Below are 22,164 nucleotides of genomic sequence, written 5' to 3' on the forward strand. Positions count from 1 at the left end.
TTGACATCGTTACGGAACTGTAAACAACTGGTTATATAATACATATGCGACTCTTCAACATACGAGTGTGCGTATACCACTTCAACATTTCACTAGCGTCATTCCGTAACGTTACACTCAATTTGAAAAATTACGCCGCAGTCACCATGCCGCGCATGCTTCGCATAACATCGATTCCCACGGTACGTGGGATCTGCCAAACTTTTTTTTTTTTAATGAAAGTCATCTTTTAGTGGTCTGCACAGTGCTAGCGCACTTCAAATTGCGCGCCTGGAAAGGCCTCTTGATGTAGCATTTGCCTTGCCCAACCTTGCCCGCCTTTGCTGCTCGGCAGCCGCCTCTGTGGTTTCTGATCTGAAGGGCGCATTACACAACATGACATGGACATTGCAATTTGTCGAACTTTGCGTTAGAGCGACTTTCATGAGTGTGCAAGGCACACCCAACAGTACACGATAACAAAAACTACCACTGATGTGCGAGCGGAGCCAGCGGAATGCAGTCTGTGAAAACAGAACTTTTGCACAACCCATGCCGTTCTCTACTGTAACGTCAAATCCTTTTTTTTTTCGTGAATCAAACAAAAACGCACTAGCAGCATTTTATTACATCTTGCAATGCTCGGAACGTTCTTTTTCATCATAAGTAGCTCGACTAATAGTGATAATTTGTACTCTGGACTCTTGACGTCATTGGGCTCGTTCCAAAATGTCCCACTGGTGGCACATATGGTGTCCTACATTTACCTTAATTTCTTGATTACTAGAGCACTGCTATTGATAATATTGACGTTTTAGACGTTCTCACACATTGGCCTTTCACTCTGACATAAATTTTTATTTTCCTTTAGTGTCCCTTTAATATGAGAGCATTAAAGAGCCAGTGTCAAAGAACTTTTAGCATCAGCGACGTTGTTCGAAAACAAAAAATCACAATGGATGCAAAGAATAAAAATCAAGAATAACAGCCTGAATGGAGCCCAGGCATTCTGCATGGTAATTGGGTGTTCTACCAGAGAGCCACGCCAGTAATTGGAACTGCGTCGGTAGAAAACCCTAGCCGGGCGTGATGTAAGTTGAGGAGTCGCGTTAACAGAATATTGCGTGGCAGTAGCGTAGAATTTCACCATGTGTTGCACCATGTGAATTCCACAAGTGGGTGGTTTGAAGGCCTACCCACTACACAGCGCTTAGCCTTAATTAACATCATCAGCGACATCATCAACAAAGCGTGCAGCTGTGTGTATTGTCTTGCAGATGAGTAGTGGGTAGTTTGCAAAATGATGAATTATGGTGTAGTGGGCACTTCACAACTATAGTTGCAGTAGGCAGCATAGGAGAGTTTACAACAGCCAATATCACGCATGCCACCCTTTTGCTCAGCACCAGTAAGCAGTGTCAGTGTAGATGCTTGGTAATGACTCCTAACAGCTGCACATAACAACATCCACCAAAAGATGCACAGTGATCAAGCAGTGATCATGCAAATGCAGTTTCAATATAAAAACGATTTAATGCCACGTCATCTGAATAAAATTCTTATGCATTTACCCATGCATAGTCCACACTGTAAAAACAAGCACAACTGGAGCCTTTTGAAATGAGCGACAATCACCAATCAACTTGAATCCTCATCTGACTGGAGGTACTCCTCAGGATCTGCAGAAATGGCTGAAAGAGAAAAATGAGATTCTTAGTCTTCATTCCAGAACACTTATACCATATGTAAGTAACCCTGCAATCGAAAAATTATGGCAGCTTTGCACTAGTGGTGCCAAGCCTGAAGGAAGAGTGCAGCTGGGCAGCCTTTCTTGTTTATCTTTATTCTTCTCTTTCTGTTTTTTGTATCTGTTTCTTCCTATTCTTTCTCACCATATTTTTGCTCTATCTCGCTCTTTCTATATCTTTTCCCCTTTATTTCTCACTATTTTTCTTTTCCTGTTTTTCTATCGCTTTCTTTCTCTCACTGTCCATGTTTTGCTGTCTTTATGCTGTTTTTATGTCCTTATTCCCTTAATTTCTCTCTATCTTTCTTTCTCTTTTTCACATGTTCATTCTCGCTTGACACTCGCACCTGCTGAACACAGTAGTGGAGCTTGCCCAATTCTGTGGTGCCTACCCACCTGAGGAGTTTCGCACGACAGAGCACAAGTTACTTACAGCTTAAACAGTTTCAGTGCAAAGAGAATGAAGAGAGTGCATGCCGGTTTAATGATGATGATATTTTTTTATGATGGAGCACAAGTTGCCAAAAGCTTAAACAGTTTCGCTGTTAAAAAGAAAACAGATTCGGCAGATCCCACGCCTTGTGAGAATCGGTTTCATGCGAAGCAGTCAGTGAGAGTATGATGTAACGTCAGCACTCGCGTTAAAGCACATCAGTATTATCGAAACGAAGTGCACTTTACGGTGCGATGATGTGAATATTGTACACAATGAGTTCACTGACATTACTGTTGAAAACAAAATTCCGAGAAGAGGCAGAAGAGGGCAGAATGTTTGTGTACGGTCCCCAGCCCGGAGAAAGAGGTCCCTTTTACAGCCTCTCGGGCGAGCTCGGAACCGCCCCCCTGGCTGTAACCTGACACCGCAGGGCAGCTGCGGGTGAAGAGAACGAGGGCACCGGACAGCGCTGTGACCACCGGGGGAGAAGGGAGGACGAAGACGACGCGGTGACGGGGCAGTCGCAAATTGCCCTCCGTGCCGACAAGAGGTATTGAACACATTGTGTACTCGCGCCGCATTTTTCTTGTTCTAATTAAACGGTTATTTTTGTTACCGAACGGACGCATCAGTCTTTCATTTTCAACGAATGTGAATGACAATTACACCTGCATAGGATGTTTTTCCGAAGCAGTTTCTAGACTTAGCGTGGCTCTGTGGTAGATTACTTGACTGCCATGCAGAATGCTTGGATCCGATTCCTGCCGGGATCCTAATTTTTATTCTTGGATTCGTCAGGTCAACACTGCCAATGTCGGTTTTTCTTAATGCTCTCGCATTTAAATTATCAATGTCTGTTCTTACCGTTCCTGGGTAGATATAAACTTTCTGTCATCTGTGGCACATACCTGTACAGCACGGCCCATGGTAAACGGGTATGTACCACACGTGTATGGAGGAAAGGGTTTGACGACGTGCGCGACAGGATTTTCACATTAATCATGTCATGAGCAGACAGCCATATTCGTCAAACCCCCTTGCCCTCCCATGCCAATCTTGGTCTGCACCAAGTTAAGGAGGTGATCACAAGAGCACCCAGACGTAGGCGGCTAGAAATAGAGATATGTAGCCAGAAATGCTCAAAGAGCCTTGGGTTCGCTGAAAAATGCTTCACATTTAAAAAGAATTTAAGGAGCGATAAAAAGTGCTGGCATTAGAGGGCTACTGAAATGAAACAAAGCTTTCATTAACCAAAGAAATGTGGGGCCTTTGATTGGCAATAAAATTTCATTTGCCCTCAGATTCTAAGCTCCAAAAACAATTTTTGGGGGCTGCAGTTTTACTAGAACATTACTTGGCTCTTCCCTTAATCTTGCAGTTTGTACGTTTCTGTCAGCTTGTAGGAGGTGAATTAACTTGGGACACTAGGTTATGTGCTTGCATAGATAACTTCGTTGCTGCGTAGATATTAGCATGCATTCATTTCAGATGCAAAGCAACTCTTGCTCGAGGGAATGTCCCGCAGCATGGTAGTCCGCACTCAAACTACGCATGCGCAACTCTCCTCCTTCCCTCTCTCCAACAGCTGCGCGTTACTCTCTCCACTTCTCTCTCAGCAGCTGCTTGCGCTCTTGCTTGGCTGCCTGCGTTCTTGCTTCTGCTCTCGCGGCGCATGCACTACTCTCCTCCTCTAGTCTCCTCTCATTCAAGTGGTAGAGCGCTGCGCGCGTTGAGTCCAGCGCTTGCCTCAGTTGACTCCTCTGGAATGGGGGCTCGATATGCCGAAATTCTCTCCTGCGCAGCGCCGCGATGAGCGCCAGCGCATGCGCGTTCCCTCCCCCTCTCTCTCTTATCTCCTACGCTGCTCCCCTCTCGCACGCCTGTAGACCGCGTTCCCCGCTCGCCCTGTGAGAATTAATGGCCAGGCTAGAGGGAAGACACGAAACTGTTCCTCTTCGCGTTCCACGACGTGAGGTCGGTAGCATGCCCGAGGTCAATAGCATGCTTAACGAATGCCAACGGAACGCGATCGTGCAAGTGCTCCGGCTTCGCATCGCCTAATGGTCCTTTTTAGCGGGAGATGGTGTAATTTTTTGCCTAATTACCAGTAATACATGTGCCATGGCAACATATATACAGCCTTATATAAGTTATCACTAAGAGCACTCCATCTGCAACAGACACTTCCTTGTCAAGTGAGGTTGTTTGATGAATGGCCATTGCAATGAAATATTGTAGCCAGGATACTAGAGATAGTAAGGGTTATGGTTTATTATATGGGTTAATCAGGACTATTTTGGTTTACGTAAGTTACAAGCCAAGAAAGGGAAACAAAAGATGGTGCACCATCTAAATAAGGCCTTCCCCTCCCATATTGAAGAAGTACTAGGGAAGCAGTAGGAAAATAGGGTTGCTGCACAGTTTCAAATGGGGTTCTCTGGTTACAACAATATATACCAGATGTCTTGTGATATCCTTTGTGATGCAATGGGTTATATTTCAAGACTCTTCACCCTCTTTTACAGTGTCTACGGTTAGTTCTACAACACTCCACACTGCTAGTCATTTCTAGCCAACACTAACGCACAAGAGCTGCTTTAGAACTGTTGTGGAACCCTTTTAACAGCTTTGCTCTAATGTTGGCACTACCTAGTGCAGTGACATACTCATAGGTTGCAGCTGCTCCAGTAACTATCCTTCACAGAAAGTTCAGGAAATTCACAGACATACCAAACCATTTTTTCTCTAAATTTCACACAAATTTGCAGCAATCTTAAAACTCCAAAACAACAGCACACCATAACGTGCAAGAGGATTACTCACAGGTCCTCTGAGGTGACTTCAGTAAGGCAACAGTTTCTGGATCACTTGCAAGCTCGAGTGGTGTTCTTCCTTCTTTGTTCTTTAGATTCTTGTTGGCCCCTGTCCATGGCACATAAGAAGAGGTATAGGTTATAACTAGGGTGCCGTGTTTTTGGATAAACCTGAAACAAAGCCTATAAATACTCGCCAGCAAAAGTTCTGACAAATCAGGTTTACCTGATAAACTCCAATTTTAAAGGCTAATATGACCCTGTTCCATCCTTTATCGAAAGGGCATGTTTTAAACGGTCACTGATACATCGGCCAATTTGGCCAATATAAACTTTACCCCACGTCAACAGCATCTCGTAGACCTCACCCATCACACATTTAAAGGGCTTGTTGCACACGAAGTGAGAAAAGTCAACGTATGCAGGGTCCCGGGAAGGCAAGATGACATCTTGATATACAGTCCCCTCACGGCACTAGGGCGTGCCAGACGACAACAAATATACCGACCTCGTAAAGTATGCTTGCGTCTGTCACAACAAGCTTTAAGGTTGTAATTCGCACAACCGTAGGTGTCTTGTATTCAAGTATTTGTTTGTGTGCAGATGTGTTTGTGCGTTCAATTCTTCCAGGCAACTAAAACACGATTCAAGTGTTTTTTCGTGTTCAGATATCATTTCATCTAAAATATTGGAGTATACAGAATAATGCAAAATTAAACTCTGGATTTCGGAGAATTGGGAATTTACAAAAATAAACTCCGAAAAACACCTCTGAACTTCAAGAAAAATAAACTCCGAAAACACAGAGCCTTAGTTATAACTTTGACAGGATAAGGGCCAAGAATAAGTACCAACTAGCCCAATTAGCCATGCTACTGCCTTACTTATAACATTAACATGTCATAAGCATAGCCAACAGAGGTTTCTGGTATGTCCACCCTTGCCCCTGAAACCTTACTAGTTTATATTAACAGCGAAGCTGTTAGTCAAACCATAAAGGCGGCAGTCGTGTTGCAGAAAACTATCATCATCATAAACGGGCATGTGCCACAGAATTTTGGGCAAATCCCACTACTCACCGCTCCGGCGTGGCCTGTAATAACCTTGATGGGTGAGAGAATGAGTATGGAGAGGGAAAGAAACAGATAGAAATTCTTGCTGAAAAAAATTATCCACGAGACAGGATTTGAACCCGTGTACCCTGAATCCGAAGGCGAGCGTCCAAACCACTTGGCTATCCAGGCACACTAGCAGAGCATAACATAGCCTGGGAAAGGCAAGTGAGCGTGAGGAAGAGAGATGTGATGGTGAGGAGGAGGCGAGAGAGTAAAGTGCAGCACAGAAAAAAAATGAGAGAGAAATAGAAAGAAATGCAGAGAGAAAGACAGAAGATCAATGAAACAGAGAGAAAATTGGATAGAAAGATTAGCAAGCAAGCACCACGACCAAATATCGCACCATCTGGCCAAGCCGCGCATGCGCGGTAGCTAAGCCATTCCCACCCACGGAGACATCGTGCAACCTCCGCTCTACAGTGCATAGCCTGGCTGCACCCAATCGTGCCGAGACAGCCATGGAAGTCCTAAGAAAGTGCGTACTCCCGAGGAGGACGCCGTGCATCTCAAAGCTAGACGCATCAGTCGACAGTGAGTACGAGCGGCGATGGCCCCGTGCTTCGCTGTGCCAAGCTTTGCGCCACTTAGTGGAAACTTCCCGCATTTTTTCATTATACACACACACAAATTTACAACAAATGTACATATGGGGTGTTTGGAGTCCCCATGAAATAAAATCCTGGCTACACCTCTGTAACATGCAATTCTTTTGTAATGAATAGCAGTGGCAAAAGTGTAACAAACCTGCAGCAAGCAGCATGTGAACAATGTTGCTATGTCCCTTCCAAGCGCTGGAGTGGAGTGGTGTATCACCAAGTTTGTTCTGCAGAAGGGAAAGGCCGACATGAATCGTCATTAGTTAGCTCTAACATTTATCTTTTGTAACTCCTTCAAGGACCCATCACAGTTAACAAATATGTTCACCTTGTGTCATCCATAACTCTTCCAATTTACGTACTGTCACGCTGTAATACTAGCAGCATTATCACAGACAGCCAACACAAAACCCTTTGTCTCCTTTGCTGCCTTATCTCTAATTGTCCACCAACATTGCACATTTTTGGCTTATGTTTTTATCGTTTAACTTGTATCACTGCCTCATACAGCATCATTATTTATTTATCAATACTACTATAAGCCATATGAAAAGGTCACACTCCTTTGAAAGCTTGTGAAAGAAATAAATAATTAGATGAACAAACAAACAAATAAATAAATACTGCCCACAAGACAAGTACCTAGTATGTCGGGCAATAAATAATACACACCTGCACATCAACTTGAACCCCAGGTATGGAAAGGAGTATTCGAGCGCACTCAGTGTGACCTCCATGCGCTGCCCAGTGCAATGCTGTGCATCCGGCCTTATCGAGACTATTGACTGAAACCTGGAAATCGGTATGACCAAAAGGATGCATTAAAACAACTTTACGTTACCCTTGTACTACGCTCTTTGGAGAAAACTCTGCAAGTTATAACCAAGCACATCACAGCCGACAACGTATTGTGATTACAGCCAAACACCAATATAATGAACACAGATATAACAAATTGTCAGGCAGAACCCAAGTAACTTAAAAACCCCTTTCACCTTTATTGCAGTGTATTCATAATGTGTAGAATACAATTTGAAGGGACCAACAAATGGCCAGAATGTGTGATTAGATCTTGGTGGAAATGAAAAGACCATGAATTATAGAGACAGACTGAAGCATCCTTTTTGCTATGTGAGTAGGATTTGTAGTTATAAATCGTGTGTAAAGGTCACTACGATTCGCTGATGACACTGCATTGATGAGTAACGCGGGAGACAAATTACAGCTCATGATTACTGAACTGGATATGGAAAGTAGAAGAGTAGGTCTGAAAATTAATATGCATAAAACTAAAGTAATGTGGAACAATCTTGGCAGAGAACAGCGCTTTGCGATAGGTGGCGACACAATGGAAGTTGTAAAGGAGTACGTCTACTTAGGACAGGTAGTAACCGCGGAGCTGAACCATGAGAGTGAAATAACTAGAAGAATAAGGATGGGATGGGGCTCATTCGGCAAGCATTATCAAATCATGAATGGTAGTTTACCACTATCCCTCAAGAGGAAGGTATATAACAGCTGCATCTTACCGCTACTTAGCTACGGAGCAGAAACCTGGAGACTTACAAAAAGGGTTCAACTTAAATTGAGGACGACGCAGCGAGCGACGGAAAGGAAAATGATAGGTGTAACCTTAAGAGACAGGAAGAGAGCAGAGTGGGTCAGGGAACAAACGGGGGTTAAAGATATCATAGTTGAAATCAAGAAGAAGAAATGGGTATGGGCCGGGCACGTAGCACGTTGGCAGGATAACCGGTGGTCATTAAGGGTAACTGACTGGATTCCAAGAGATAACAAACGCGTGAGGGGGAGACAGGAAATTAGGTGGGTAGATGAGATTAAGAAGTTTGTAGGTATAACGTGGCAGCAGAAAGCACAGGACCGGGTTGATTGGCGGAACATGGGAGAGGCCTTTGCCCTGCAGTGGGCGTAGACAGGCTGATGATGATGAAAGGTCACTAAAAGCTGGTATGTCACGCAGCCTAGCGAAAGAGTCTTGAAGCTGGATTATGGAGTCGTTCACTTTGCCGTAACGTAGTCTGATGCTTTCGTGGGCACCATAATTAGTGCTCAAAGTTATAGTACTATGTGTATTATTATTCATCCTCGCTCTGTTCTGTGTTGCTTACGAGGTAAAACAAACTGCAAGCGAAGAAGCGGCGCCACCTTCGCGGACACTGGTGGAAAATGTTGAGCCACAGTACATGCTCGTGGAGTGTATGCATGCGCAGCAAGCTGCCACACACAAACACGAAGCGCTCTCACACTCACCTCCCACTGTGTGCAGCATGTGTTGTTTGTATACGACTTCATAGTAGCTGCACATCGAACCATCTAGAATAGAAATGCTGCACGGTGTTTCCCACATTACCATTCCGTGATTAGACACTCTGACTAGTAAGCTTTCCGTTGCACTAAAGAAACTGTTGGTTCCTTTAAAGGGCCCCTCACCAGGCCACATAGCAAATTTTAGCTAGACGCTGAAAGTTGTTGTGTGCCGAATGAAGAGCTCTTTGCCGCAAGAAGTTTTCAAATTGGTCCATTACGAGCTGAGAAAAACAATAATTTGTAACGGCGCGAAACCATGACGCGAGGAGGCGAGTTTCAAACCCTTGCCACTCGCCCGCGTAGCCTTCGCAAGCCAAATCCCTTCCCTGCCCTCTTCACTTGACACATACGCATGAACACGTTATGCGCATGCATGGTCACATGAGCATGACGTGCCCGAGCCAGCCCGAGCCAATGCCCGAGCACGCGAGCGGCGTTGCACGGCCGCTACCTTTTTTTTATGTAGGGGCCGTGAGCGTTTTGTCGGCGTCCTCTGTGGTTTACTGCCTGTTTCTGCGGGACGGGCATGAAAGTTAAGACATTTGTACGAGCACGAGAGTGGCGGTATCATGAGCCAGTGCCGCATTAACGTTTACTTGGATGCGGTAGAATAAACGAGCATAATGAGTGCTCGAACGCGCCAGAACATTACTTTCGTTTCCAGGGCTGGCGTCTGCTCGATGTGCTAACCGCGGGGACACGAACGCATGGGAAAGGGAGGCACATTAGCCCCGCATCTCGCTGCAATTCACGAAAAAAAAATGAAAAAGACGCACACATTCTCTTTGCATGTCTCATTATTTCTCTCAAGTTTTATTAATCTATTCAAGCAAGAAATTACACAAACTACACATGTCGTGTCAAATAATTATCGCAGTGTCACGTGCTACTGTTGGCAACGTCAGAGCACAGTCGTCTACGTAGAGGAGCGACGTCACAGCACTACCATCTACGTAGGGCCATTTTCTCATGTACGTCATCCCCTCATTCTCTAAAGCGTGCGCCCGCGAGAGGAAGGGCAAGCAGCGTTCACCTTGAAATTTGACCCATTTCCGCGGCGCGTAGCGTTGCAAATTTTGGCATACGCGATCGTGAATGCCCAGTGTATGCATTGCGCTCGTTAGCGCAAAATTGTCAAACCTGGTGAGGGGCCCTTTAAAGGGCCACTAAAGAGAAAAATGATTTTTCTCATATACTTGTAAGATAAGCTTTCATAATATCAAAAACACAACTCCTGTCGTGAACAGGGACTTGGTGAGCCAGAAAACGCACATAAATAAAATGCAGCTGGTGATGCCACCTTGAAGTTCTTGCACCAACTTGCCATGATTCATGAATTTTGGTGGCGTCTACATAGTTCTCAATCAATGTAAAAATGAAGCACATTGTCCTTTAATAGGGCCAGAGATGTAATGTACCAAGTTTCAAGAAATTTTGTTGAGCCAATGTGACTAAAATATGAAAAAAGACACCTTGAAATCCGTGGCATCACGCTGACGTGCAGTGATTTTTGTGCGAAATTTAAAAATGTAACTTGGACCTTCATTTTCTTGTTCATTAATACTGTCAGTTTCACTGTAAAATTTTTGAAGAATAATTTATAAGTCAAAATTGATTCATTGTTTCGCTTTAGTGTCCCGTTAAGGTAATTTCACATCGAATACTGCTTCGATACAATGAGGTCCAATTGTGATTATATAAGACAGCCCTGGAATGCAGAGCTGATATTGCAATCCCCTAAAATAGAGCAGAGTTTTCAAACTTTGAGTGTGAGTATGTAACTCACAATTGTTCAGGAATTACGTTCTGTTCAGGAGCAAGATATACAACCTTGTTGGAAAGGCACTCTTCTAGGAACTGCAGGTTGCCTCGTTTTGCTGACTCATGAAGAGGGTGAAGAACTTCCTCTGCATTCTCTTCAACTGCAGCCAAAGAAAGCATTTAAATGAACAATCACTCTCTACTCAATCCTCTCTTTAGAGCTGTATATGGTTATTTTGTAATGGTAAACATGTTATACATGATGTGTTTTTCGTTTAATGCAATAAGATTGAGTTCACCAAAACTTTCGACGCATTTTCTAAGACCCCTTTCTGCTCATACACACTGCAATGCTCGTGTGCCTTGTTGCACAACATTTCCAATCACGTGGCTGTCTAAAAATATTCAGTAAACAAAAGTGAACTGAACTGAGTTTACACTCCCAAAATTGGCTCGCGCTTTCTCAGTAACCGATTTCTCTCTGTAGAGACTATGCCTCTGGAAGCAGAAAACATTCACTCACATTTTGATTGATAGTTTACATTGTCTATACAAACATGTCCTGTATGAGGGTGAAGGTTTTGTATAGTACCGACACTTTTTTTACTATGTGCACACAGCTGTTTTTGCATTCTACCCCAATCATTACACAGCAGGGATTCCACTCACACCTCAGGCTCAGCAGTAGAATGTCACAGCTGCTGAGCAACGGTGAATAACTTTTACTCAGAAACTGATGAAGAGCAAGATATGAATATTGAACGGTCCATTGCTGATCAATCTAAATGGCTGAAGAAGACAGCATGTGCTTTTGCCTACAGAAGCTTTCTTCTTTTGAGACTCTGTTAAAATGACAGCTACCTGCAACCGCTGTCAAGGGATAAAGAATGTTAATTGTGCCTCAGTGCCTCTCTACCAAGTGGTACTGAACAAAAGCAAGCAGGCTGCTAACCCACATCATGTGAAGTGTATGAGGCTTTGGCCAGATTGTTCATCATGTTATTTGGCGGACACAAGTTACTTCAAGCAAGTTACCCAACAAAATTGGTCTATGTGAATTGGTTGTGACGTCAGTCTATCATAAAAAGCAATGAAAGAGAGCCAATAACTGCTAACAGATTTGATTTCAGTTGGGCTCAACTACGGTAAAAAAACGATGGTTGATCCCTCAGTCATAGGAATCGGAATAACACGAAAGTTAGGCGTGCCCTTACAGAAGTAACTGAATGTTTACTGTACATTGATATATGAGAGTTTGCACAATGTATATTGAGGTCTGGCTGCTATAGCACCGTTTAACGTGGATGCACCCATTTTGATGATGGGTGGTACATCTCCATCCCGACGACTAACGTCCATGTTAATTAAATGACTACTCAAACCTTTGTAGTAGCTGTAGTTATTAACGGTGAAAGCGTAATCATCATCAGAGAATGAGGTGTGACAGCCAGAAGAGTGTCGTATATTGGACGCAGAACTTGGTTGCCCTCCTGCGGCATGTTAAAATGTGATTGAACACCGCAGCAGGACTAGAGGGAAATGCAAAGCACGTCGTGCCGCCCCGGTAGCCTGGAAGCGATTTTTCTCGGGGCGAGCGCATGAGTGGGGAACGCGGTGTTACAGCCAGGTGAGAGGTGAGACAGGCGCGCGTCACAGAGCTATTTCTGGTTTGGATTAACGTGATGCTATGAGCGAGGCCGACGCTTGGGCTACGATCGCCACCTCGCGGTGTGTTAAGGCAGTGACAAAATTGAACTTCTATTGAAAACGCACCAAATGGGACGGACGTGTAACGCATTGCAGGTGCTAATCACGGAGGCCACAGTAATGACGAATTACTTTACTTTACGGCTCCCAGAGGGCAACACTACCCCGCCGACCGGGAGAGTGTTAGACATAAAAGGTGCGTTTGTAAAGCCTCTAGAGTCTGTGACCATGGCGCAGTAGATAGCGTGCCCGGCATCTGTTGTTGCGGACCGAGCGGTTGTGGGTTCGATGCCCATTGACGGAACTTTTTTCTTTGCCATCTGATCATGTCAATTTTTTCGACGTCATTTCCGTGACGGAAATACGTCGCTGAAGTCTTGGTGGACCCCGGCATAAAACATTTTCGTGTTAAAGAAATGCAATGTGTGACACCCGTGTTCTTTTAGTTACCATCTATCTAATGTACACGTTAATGCTGACTGACATGCTAAACATGTGTTCAACTTGGTCCACTGTTCAGGATATAGTGTCAAAAGCTTTTTGCTCAGTCAATCGAGACTAAAAAAAAGGGCACTTACCCCGGCCTGCAACAAATTACTGGTGCAACAATTATGCTCTGGGTTGAATGAAGACAGTGCCAGTAAAGAGTGCCTGCAATGTAAACTTGTCTTACCATAATTACTCGGAATAAGTCCCGATCGGCGGTCACACCGCGCTTTCCACCAGTTCGGATCAGACGTCATGTCGAAAACGTACAGCAAGTCTCCTTCTTCGAACGAGAGCTCATCTTGCTGAAAAAAAAAAGAAAAAAAGAAAGCATCACCGGAATATACTGTATACGATCCGCTGCTTGTTTCGCTGAGACATCAGTGTTTTCCTCAACTAGTCGGACATCCGGCCGACCATTATATAATACCCACCTGTTGAGCTTGGTATTTGTAGAGCGCCCGGAAAACTTTCACGCTACCTGCATATAACGCGCAGGTTAGGAGGAGAATTCGCAAGCATTCACATCATCTTTTGCTTTAAAATTCAGCCACGATAACGAGCCGACGCACGGGTGTGGCCTCATTAGAAAGGATGACACAAGTTTCGCGCGATGCCGTTCATGCACTTTGTTGCCTGCACTTGCCGTGACACCTGCTTTATTTTTTTTTTAAGAGAGCACTGGCGCATGCATGACGTTTGAATTGGTGCCAGAGCCAGAGGTTTGACGATCGTAACGCTATCGCACCTAGTTTAGGTTCGACAGTCGACTTTACCTGGTTTCGGTGGGGGTGGAGCTGGCCTAGATGGTTTGCTCGACATCGTAGGACAATTCAACCTTTCACTGCTTAGCAAAGAGAAGTTTCGGTCATGCAAGTCAATTAATTCCCGCTGCGGATTGCTTTCCAACGGACGCTACAAACACCTCATTTTCGCTGTTTCCGCCACTGCCGGATTGAGAATGTTTGTTTTGGTTGTTTTTGTTGTATTATATTGGCGCACTTATGGTACTGTGTAAATATTGATATAAAGCGACGACTCTGTCTGGGTTATAGAACAAGATCTCAGTGGCTAATCTTTTAAACCCTGCAAGCACCGAAAGAAAATGTAAGAGACAGAAATACGTCATAAGCGCCATGAAAAGCACCAGCCGCGCAAACCTGACGCGATAGCCGTGGGGCCGCCACTGTAGTGAAAATGGCGGCCCCCTTGAAGCGCTTTGCCGCTGCATTTTCTGGGGTTTCGTTTCGTTTTTTCGCTGTTGAATGTGCTTGCCTAAATCAACCGTTGCGGCCGCCGACCACACGTAAAACTTGTTCACTATGCGCGTACAATAAGGACGCTTTGTTGGTAACAAGCCCCTTGCTGCCTCCGCTCGCACGGCTTGCCGGGCGATCGTCGAATGGAGCTTGCTGGAACTGCTCCGAGCCCCTCGCGAGAACAGATCTCGTGTGCCGGCGGTGCGAGAGTCCGCAGGAAGTGTCTCACGCACCGAACTACTTCGAAGTATTTGACGAAGAGGCGAAATATGACATCGACGCCAGTAAGCTTCAGGGAAAGTTCCGACAGTTGCAGCGCTTGCTTCACCCCGACAAGTTCGCTGCCAGATCTAAGGTATGAAACGTGCGTGTAACACCCTAGATTATCAACGTCAGCGTATCGTGGTGCACTAATTTGAACGTGAATCGAGCGAAAATGTCTATTCAGGCAATGCATGAAGTTTTAGCGCTATTACGGTCGTGCCGTAATAGCGCTAACAGCAATATTACCGCCTCTGCGTGCAGTCTTCGCACCGTGCAGAACAGTGGCGTTGCCAGAAATTTTTTGCGGAAGGGGGGGGGGGGGGGAGGAGGGTGTGTTGAACCGTACTCTATGTATGTTCGTGTGTGCGTTATACACATGCAAAATTAAGCACTTTCGAAGGGGGGGGGTGATTGAACCCCCCACCCCCACCCCCCGGCTACGCCAGCGGTGCAGAGGTGTGTAATACAGGAACATGCCACTTACCATGTTACACGAGGAGTAAGCGGGAAGAATCACCATGTTAAAAATTCCCGCTTGAATTGCCTTCACAGTCCATACACGGAACAAAAGTTCATGATCATATGCGTTTTTTGAAGTAATATCCCTTCGTGATCTCACCTTAACAGTTTCTCTGTCCTTACAGAAGGAGCAGGATCTGTCTGACAACCTGTCAGCACTGGTGAACCAGGCGTACCAAACCCTATCCAAGCCTGACAGTAGAGCCAAGTATTTACTCAAGGTTAGCGGGAAGGATCTAGACTCCGTAATGCTGGATGCTGCATTTTTGGGTCGCATGATGGAACTGAATGAGGAAGTGGCTTCCGTAGAAGAGCGGCGTGATCGAAAGTCAGCAGAAGAATATCTGAAGATTGTGCAGACTGAAGCTGAACAGGTGACAAAGCAGCTAAGTGCTGCATTTGAAAAGAACAGCCTTGACCAAGCTAGCATTGAATTAGCAAAGTTGAAGTACCTTAGAAATGTAGAGGCAAAGCTAAAAGAACTCATAGAACAATAAAATGCTGCTTCATTTAATGCTGGAGCTCAGTGGTTTTCTCTCTCTCTCCTTTTGTTTTTCTTTGGTACCTGTCTTTTCATCCTTTTCTTTTCCTTTTAATTAACTGAAGCTGACTGGGATGGTTTTTAATGTTTGAAATGCAGTTGCAGTCCTGGGACTCTGGTAGCAGTCAACATTTGTTACGCAAAAGGCAAATCAATGAAATACCACAGATCCAACACATTTGTCGGTTCTCTGGTTCCCCTTCATTATACCACTTTGGTAACGAAGACGGAAATGTAAAACTGCATGGCAAAGTTATGTCGACTGTTTTATCCCTGCCAAACAAGCTATAGTTGCCATTTTCTATTGCAAAAATACACTACGTATTCTCCATAGCTCACCGAGAAGTATTTTCAACAAACCGTGCTTCATTAATAGAAGTATCAGGTGATGGCTAACAAAGATGGCTGTGCATCAAAAGGGTTGCAGCACGTTTTACTGCAACAGTCATGCAAGAAAGAAACCTGATGAGCAGAATGTCTCTCACGTTGGCTTTTCTTGATGCCTAGGGTGACCAACTGTTATTGCCATAAGACCACAGAGTGAACTACATGTCAAAGGGTGAGGCTTAATCACCGGGATGGGTCACACTATGACACACTACAAAGTCTGCAGTAATCACATTGGTTTCAGAGAAGCAATATATTGTTAATAACAATTTTCGTGATAAAAGTGCACACAGTGGAATCGGTAATTTCGGCGGTTATGTTTAATATGACAGAAACTGAAGTACAGTTCATATTCAGTTCTCATGAAAGCTGCACCTCTCTAGCTATCACTAAACACTAGATTTAAGGGCAATCACATGCATGGAATTTTGCGCTCATTTAAATGTACAATCATGCCATGTTCAAGACAGCCACAAGCAACTAAAGGTTCCATAGAATTGTAGGAATTCTAGGAAAGTATATGTAGGCTTCCGTCCTGATGGTTGCAGCATTCTGTTATATATATTTCATATGGAGGTCCCACGGCTTTCTCCACAGGAAACACGTGCAGCTGCTACAACCAGCCACTCGTCAGATAACTGTGGATCCTCATTGACATACAAGATTTCTAGGAACATGCGCATATCTGAAAATTTTCAAAATCACTAGGACATTTTCTGATATACAATTTGATCATGATATGGAATGGTCACTGTTTGAAAATCCATTTTCTTAAAAGAATGGTTTTCGTCTTCAGTTGTACATGATGAAGCAGGATTTAAACAAAAATGCGATGACTGTTATCAAATCCATGGCAGACAGCAAATGCGTCACCAAGACATCCAGGCCATTCTGGATAAACACGATCAGTCACAATAACATGCAAAATAATAGTGGGCATTAACTTTATTTATAGATGCAGCATCTGTGCACTCTCATGTGATTAAATAGGAATACGTTCTCTTGCGATGTACTTCATACAATAGTAGCACCATCTGTTGTGACCCTTCAAACGAAAGGCAAAACGATATTTTGCACTGTCATCACCATGAACGGAACACATTTTTCATTTGCTAGAGAAGGCATGCACAAATAATAATTGCTGGTGTTTTACATGCCAAAACCATAATATGATTATGAGATATGCAGTAGTGGTCGACTCCGCATTAATTTTAACCACCTGGAGTTCTTTAACACGCACCTAAATGTAATCGCACAAGTGTTCTTTACATTTCGCCCACATCAAAATGCGGCTGCCGTGACCACAATTCAAACCCATGTTGTTGAGCTTAGCAGTGCAACACCTTATGTGCTTAGCTTCCACGACAGGTCAGTATTCACCGTTATTAATCAGCCATAAAAATTGCCTTGCTGAACTTCATACAGGGCGTGTTCTTTAGACAACACAGATTTTTCTGAAAATGCTATTAAGACACCTGTCGTCTTCACACACAAACTCTGTGTCGAGGAGAAAATATTTTGCCACTGCTAAAATTACATTGGAATGATAAATTAATAAGAACATGCTAATTAACTTTTTTATAATCAACTTGAGAGCAGTTGTTTGTATGGGAAAGGTGCAGGGCATCACAATTAATGGCACACTTATTTTTAGAAATCATAAAAATTGCACGTAATTTGAATTATTCATCAATTAAAGGTCAGGATATCGAAATCGAGCGCACTGGTCGTGCAGAAAATGCGGGCGCTGCGTTACGTCAGACTGGAACTACCCGTGACGAATTTTGAATGAAGGTGCGTCGCGGCAGTATCTTGTCGTTGAAAGTGGCAAGTCATCTCACTTGACCAGCAGAACGCCTTACTTTCGCTTGCGATGTTTGATGCTTATATGCCTCTTTCGCGCTGTGCGCAAGCAAACCGCCATTTGCACCTTTTTCTAAATCGAAGTGGGGGGAAGCTACTGCGGTGCTTCTTTGATAGTGCGACAGGCGAAAAAGTGGTTTGCACCAAACATAACTTGCAAAGAATAAGCAGTGCACTTGAGTATTCACGACTAGCCGCTTCTCCTCGCCGGATTTTCCTGCGACATGCCTCCATTCAAATTTCGTCATGTGATGTTTCGGTCTGTCGTAACCATTGTTCGTAACACAGTGGTCGCATTTCTTGCGCGCAGTTGAAATTTGTTAAGGAATATCTCAAATTAAGATAAATTTTTTTTTAATTTTCAAGAAATTGGCACACCATGAATTGTGTCAAGCCTACAAGTCTACCATATAAACAATTGCCCTATAATTGATAATAAAAAGTTATCTCTTCAAAATAACTTTAGCTGCAGAAGAGTATTTCTGCCTCGGCATGTCTTACTCTCATAGCTTTTTCATTAAAGACCTGTATTGTCTAACTCTGGGCATTCATGTTTTTATGTTCTCTCTTGTATGTCGCACTAAATGCGCGTCGAAAATTATCGTAGGTTTGAACACTTCCCTCCTCCCTCACTACGCCGGGGAACCTGGGAGCACCCTTTGCGATGCGCTCATAAGCGTGCGCAGGGTTCCTCATAAGGGGGGGCGAAGGTTCATCGCAGCGCCCCCCCCCCACCCTACTAAGTCCATGTATGGGGCAGATTTTGCGCCCCCCCTCTTAGATGATTAGGGGGGCGGCACCCCCCCCCCTGCCCACCCTGTGCGCACGCCTCTGGATGCGCTTACGTCAGTATTATTTCCCTGGGCGGGGGGGCGGATACAGTTGCAATGAGAGTAAATCATTGGAGAGGCAGAAACACTCCCGAAGGAACTAAGTTTAGGACTTGAGCATGCTCCCTCGCGCTTGAGAGGAACTTCTGACTGTTGCGGGTTATGTGGGCTTTGATGGTCGTGTACTGGACAAGCGCTGCCTGTCCGGGTCATTTAGCTTTCGGCGACGTGCACACAATCAATAAAACGTGGACACGATAGATCTTAACGCACCTTGAGAGGAGACTTTATGGAGGTCATGGTATCACTTATGAAGTGCACGAGCACATCACCGCGTCAGTACATTGGTTATGTTGTGGCTTTCAAACAATGATGACATGTGATCAGAACGCACGCGCACACACTCGCTGCCGAAAAGTCAATCTTCACTTGTTGCGGCGGTGCAGTCACAGCAGAACGTCACCGCCCGCTCTTCGAAGATCCACTTCTCGCGAAGGTCTTGAGGCAAGTTCTCTGCCGATGCGTGTCCTCCTTCGCACGCTGGCTGGGCGGTCACGCGCCTTAGCACATTGACCGTAAATGCGCGGCCCTTGCATTGGAAGTGGGTGAACCAGCACGCCTCGCCCTTGCAGCGCACCGTGCGCAGGTACCTCGGAAAGCGGTCCTCGCCCAAGTCGAGCCACTCCATGCGAGATTCGCAACCCCAGGGTTTTTTGTTGTCGTCATGGCGGCGCTGGCGGTGAACATTTTCATGCTGGCTACCTTGTCGCGATGTTGCTGCTGCCGACGTTCCTTCACGTTCACGGAGACCTGCCCAGGGAAACTCCTCTCGAAGCGAAGACAACGACTTGCGGTGCTTCCTCGGCTTTCCGTTTGCCTTCCCGTAGACGACAGCTTTCAGATTCCTTCGCGCTCTGAATATGTCGTACGCACTTGTGTGACCGTCGCTGGACACCACGTCTTGAACGAAGTCGGGGTCTACGCGGAAGCTGGGGTGTGCCTGCTGGTCGAGCTTCGCGTTGTCGGCGTAAGGGCCGTCGTTCTGCAGTACGGATTCCGTGTGTCGGGCGTAGATGCGTATGGGATCCTCGTCCTTCGGTGGTTTGTCTATGGACATGTAGCGTGCGTTGAACGCCGGGCCCAGACGCTCTCGAAGCTCTTCCACTGTGGTCTGGGCGCAGCCATCCTTGCTGGATGCCGCTGGTCCCAGGGACTGAGCGAACGCGGCTGCCAAAAGCACGATGCGCACCTGAGAAAGCATGGCGATCTCATGACAGTACCGTCAACGGTTCGTGCCGATTTCATTCAACAAGTCAGCTGATCAGCGCAGCTTCCGGCGCTCGCGTCTCATTTTCCAAATGACGATGCTGTAACGATAACCGTTTATCAGGAAGAAAATGATCAGTTTCCTGTAACGGGCGCCTGACAGTTCACGACGCTTCCGCCCGTTTGCTGCTCCTGCACTGAGGACCAGAGCGAGCGCGCACCATGTCTGAAGGGAAACGATAATTTTCTTTGGAAGCAAGGAGAGTTTGCCGTCTTGCTGACCCAAAGCCAACCAGGAATGCGAGAGAGAGGAACAAAGCAAGTAACAACCGGGGGAGGAAATAGCGAGAGAGTCTGGGTTAGTTCCGAACTGCCGAGAAGAGGGAGTCAGCAACCCCGCGCTTTCTTCGCGAACAAAGCAGAGGTCAGGTGGGCGCCGAGGAGCTGACAGGTATAATGTGCGCCTTCCCTGGCTGCCTGGGACTAGTTGAACCACGTGGCTTGAGTTTCCGGCATTAGGTTTATGTATAGTATGTTTACTAAATTTGTTACGTGTTAGTGACTGATAGTATGCGAATAGAATGAGAAGCGCGTGTCGCAGTGTGCCTGGCGTGTCAACGCATGCGCAGCCGCGCTGCCAAGCACGCTCGTAAAGCAAACGTGGCTCTCGCACGGTCATGATATCGATGCGTTTAGTCGCCACAGAGCAGTTCAGCTCGAAGGCATCGGCTGAGCGATTTTGCATTTCTGTTACAGTTAAAAGTTTATCAGTACCATAGACTCATATTTAAAAAAAAAGGAGAAAAAGAAGAACATGGCTCTCGCCTTCCAGTCGTCCTAGGTGAATGCATAGGGGACCCTGTGAGTTTTTGTTTTTGCTAAACTTCGTGTCCTTCCCATCTCCAACGTTTCTCTTTTTACTTTCTTATGACAATCTTTCGAACTTCTACACGCTTTTCGTAGCAAAACATCAAAACACATGTCAAGGAAATCAGCCTACAGGCCGCGAATATTTCATGCGATGTATTGGAATTAAAAGTACAATCGCGCAATTTTCGTACTTAGCGTGGACTGGCGATATGTCCGAAATGAGCTTCGGCATGAAAAACTGGTCTGTTCTCTACTGCATGCGCCAGGAGGCGAAGGGGAGTGTGCTATATACATTAGCTTATCGTTAGCGTCCTGCAAGGTGCGTATCATCGGTCAATGACTTTCAGGGATATCACTTTCATTGCGCACTGTATGCCATTATGCAATCTATCCAGTCGCCCTGAGTGCTACGTCAGGGGGCGTGGCTTGAAGGGAAGCTTTCTTCGTCGACCTGCCGTCGATTAGATATTGCTTGCCGTCGTTTTCACGTCGAGTAGAAGCTGTTGAAAAAACAATAAATCGTGGGGTTCGTGCCCAAGACATGGTTGAGTCACGCCGTAGTGGGGAACTGCGGATTAATTTTGATCAGCTGAGGTTCTTTAAAGGGACACTAAAGGCAAATAACAATTTATATCAGAGTGAAAGCTCAATGTATGACAACTTCTAAAACGGCAATATTATCAACAGCAGTGCCCTGCTTGCCGAGAAATCAAGCTAAATGTATCACATGATGAGCGCCACCAGTGGGACATTTTTGAAGTGATCCCGATGACGTATGAGAGTCTGCCTACAATAAATCACTGGTAATCAAACTAGCAGCAATAAAGAAAGAACCTTCCGTGCATCAAAAGACGTAATAAAATGCTGTTTGACGTAATAAAATGCTTTCGTTCAAAGGTTCCGTTTTCGCCGAACTGCGCTTTGCCCGGCGCCCTGCTTCGCTCACGCGGTCGCGTCTCAGTGGTAGTTTCGGGATCGCGTACTGCCGCGTGTGTTTTGCGCGCTCGTGAAAGTCCCTCTGACAAAGTTCGACAAAATGCTGCATGCAACGACGCCGGCACTACGAGCCCTCAGCAGCATACCGCGTTCATCGGGGCTCAAGTCGCTGAATTAGAGCCCAGCGTCGCGAGCCAATGTCTCGTTGTCAAGTTCTCCGTCCACATCCATAGCGGCGATTGCGGCAAGCTTCGGTGGCTTCGTTGGCCGTTGTTGCTGCTGTGGATCCCGCTACTTTCGCTCTGCTGCTACTAGTGTCGGCGGCCGCGCAGTAAAGGTGGACAACGTTGGGCACGGCACCAGTGACGTATGAAAGTCTGATTTCAGGCGGGTGATTTGAAGTGCGCTAACGCGATGCGGACCGCTAAAAGTGATTTTATTTCAAAATAAGCACTTCCTAA

General features: G+C 45.4%; 3 protein-coding genes across 3 annotated transcripts; 1 reads left to right on the plus strand and 2 right to left on the minus strand.

The window, feature by feature from the left end:
• Positions 1–1,565: 1,565 nt before the first annotated feature.
• LOC119388145 (osteoclast-stimulating factor 1) lies at positions 1,566–13,986 on the minus strand. Its single transcript, XM_037655795.2, has 8 exons — positions 13,745–13,986; positions 13,403–13,449; positions 13,156–13,273; positions 10,845–10,936; positions 7,359–7,478; positions 6,835–6,913; positions 4,986–5,084; positions 1,566–1,670 (listed from the first exon to the last, which is right to left on the minus strand). Exons 1-8 carry the CDS (start codon positions 13,788–13,790, stop codon positions 1,618–1,620), a joined length of 654 nt encoding a protein of 217 aa, XP_037511723.1. The 5' UTR covers positions 13,791–13,986; the 3' UTR covers positions 1,566–1,617.
• Positions 13,987–14,140: 154 nt separating this feature from the next.
• Positions 14,141–15,531, plus strand: LOC119388144 (co-chaperone protein HscB). The gene is made up of 2 exons (XM_037655793.2): positions 14,141–14,582; positions 15,136–15,531. Exons 1-2 carry the CDS (start codon positions 14,166–14,168, stop codon positions 15,505–15,507), a joined length of 789 nt encoding a protein of 262 aa, XP_037511721.1. The 5' UTR covers positions 14,141–14,165; the 3' UTR covers positions 15,508–15,531.
• Positions 15,532–18,705: 3,174 nt separating this feature from the next.
• LOC119388146 (protein trunk) lies at positions 18,706–19,937 on the minus strand. Its single transcript, XM_037655796.2, has one exon. The coding sequence runs from the start codon at positions 19,890–19,892 to the stop codon at positions 19,050–19,052; it is 843 nt and encodes a 280-aa protein (XP_037511724.1). The 5' UTR covers positions 19,893–19,937; the 3' UTR covers positions 18,706–19,049.
• Between the last annotated feature and the right edge of the window lie 2,227 nt (positions 19,938–22,164).

This window comes from Rhipicephalus sanguineus, chromosome 3 (assembly GCF_013339695.2).
Source record: "Rhipicephalus sanguineus isolate Rsan-2018 chromosome 3, BIME_Rsan_1.4, whole genome shotgun sequence".
NCBI lineage: Eukaryota > Metazoa > Arthropoda > Arachnida > Ixodida > Ixodidae > Rhipicephalus > Rhipicephalus sanguineus.

Bases quoted from the DNA above. Each gene is read 5' to 3' on its own strand.
- LOC119388145 (XM_037655795.2), bottom strand. From the start codon at position 13,790: ATGTCGAGCAAACCATCTAGGCCAGCTCCACCCCCACCGAAACCAG. The intron at 13,450-13,744 runs GTAAAGTCGACT...CGTTATATGCAG, and splicing joins TCCACCCCCACCGAAACCAG to GTAGCGTGAAAGTTTTCCGG. The intron at 5,085-6,834 runs GTTTGTTACACT...TGCCATGGACAG, and splicing joins TCACATGCTGCTTGCTGCAG to GGGCCAACAAGAATCTAAAG.
- LOC119388146 (XM_037655796.2), bottom strand. From the start codon at position 19,892: ATGCTTTCTCAGGTGCGCATCGTGCTTTTGGCAGCCGCGTTCGCTCAG.
- LOC119388144 (XM_037655793.2), top strand. From the start codon at position 14,166: ATGGCGGCCCCCTTGAAGCGCTTTGCCGCTGCATTTTCTGGGGTTTCG. The intron at 14,583-15,135 runs GTATGAAACGTG...CTGTCCTTACAG, and splicing joins AGTTCGCTGCCAGATCTAAG to AAGGAGCAGGATCTGTCTGA.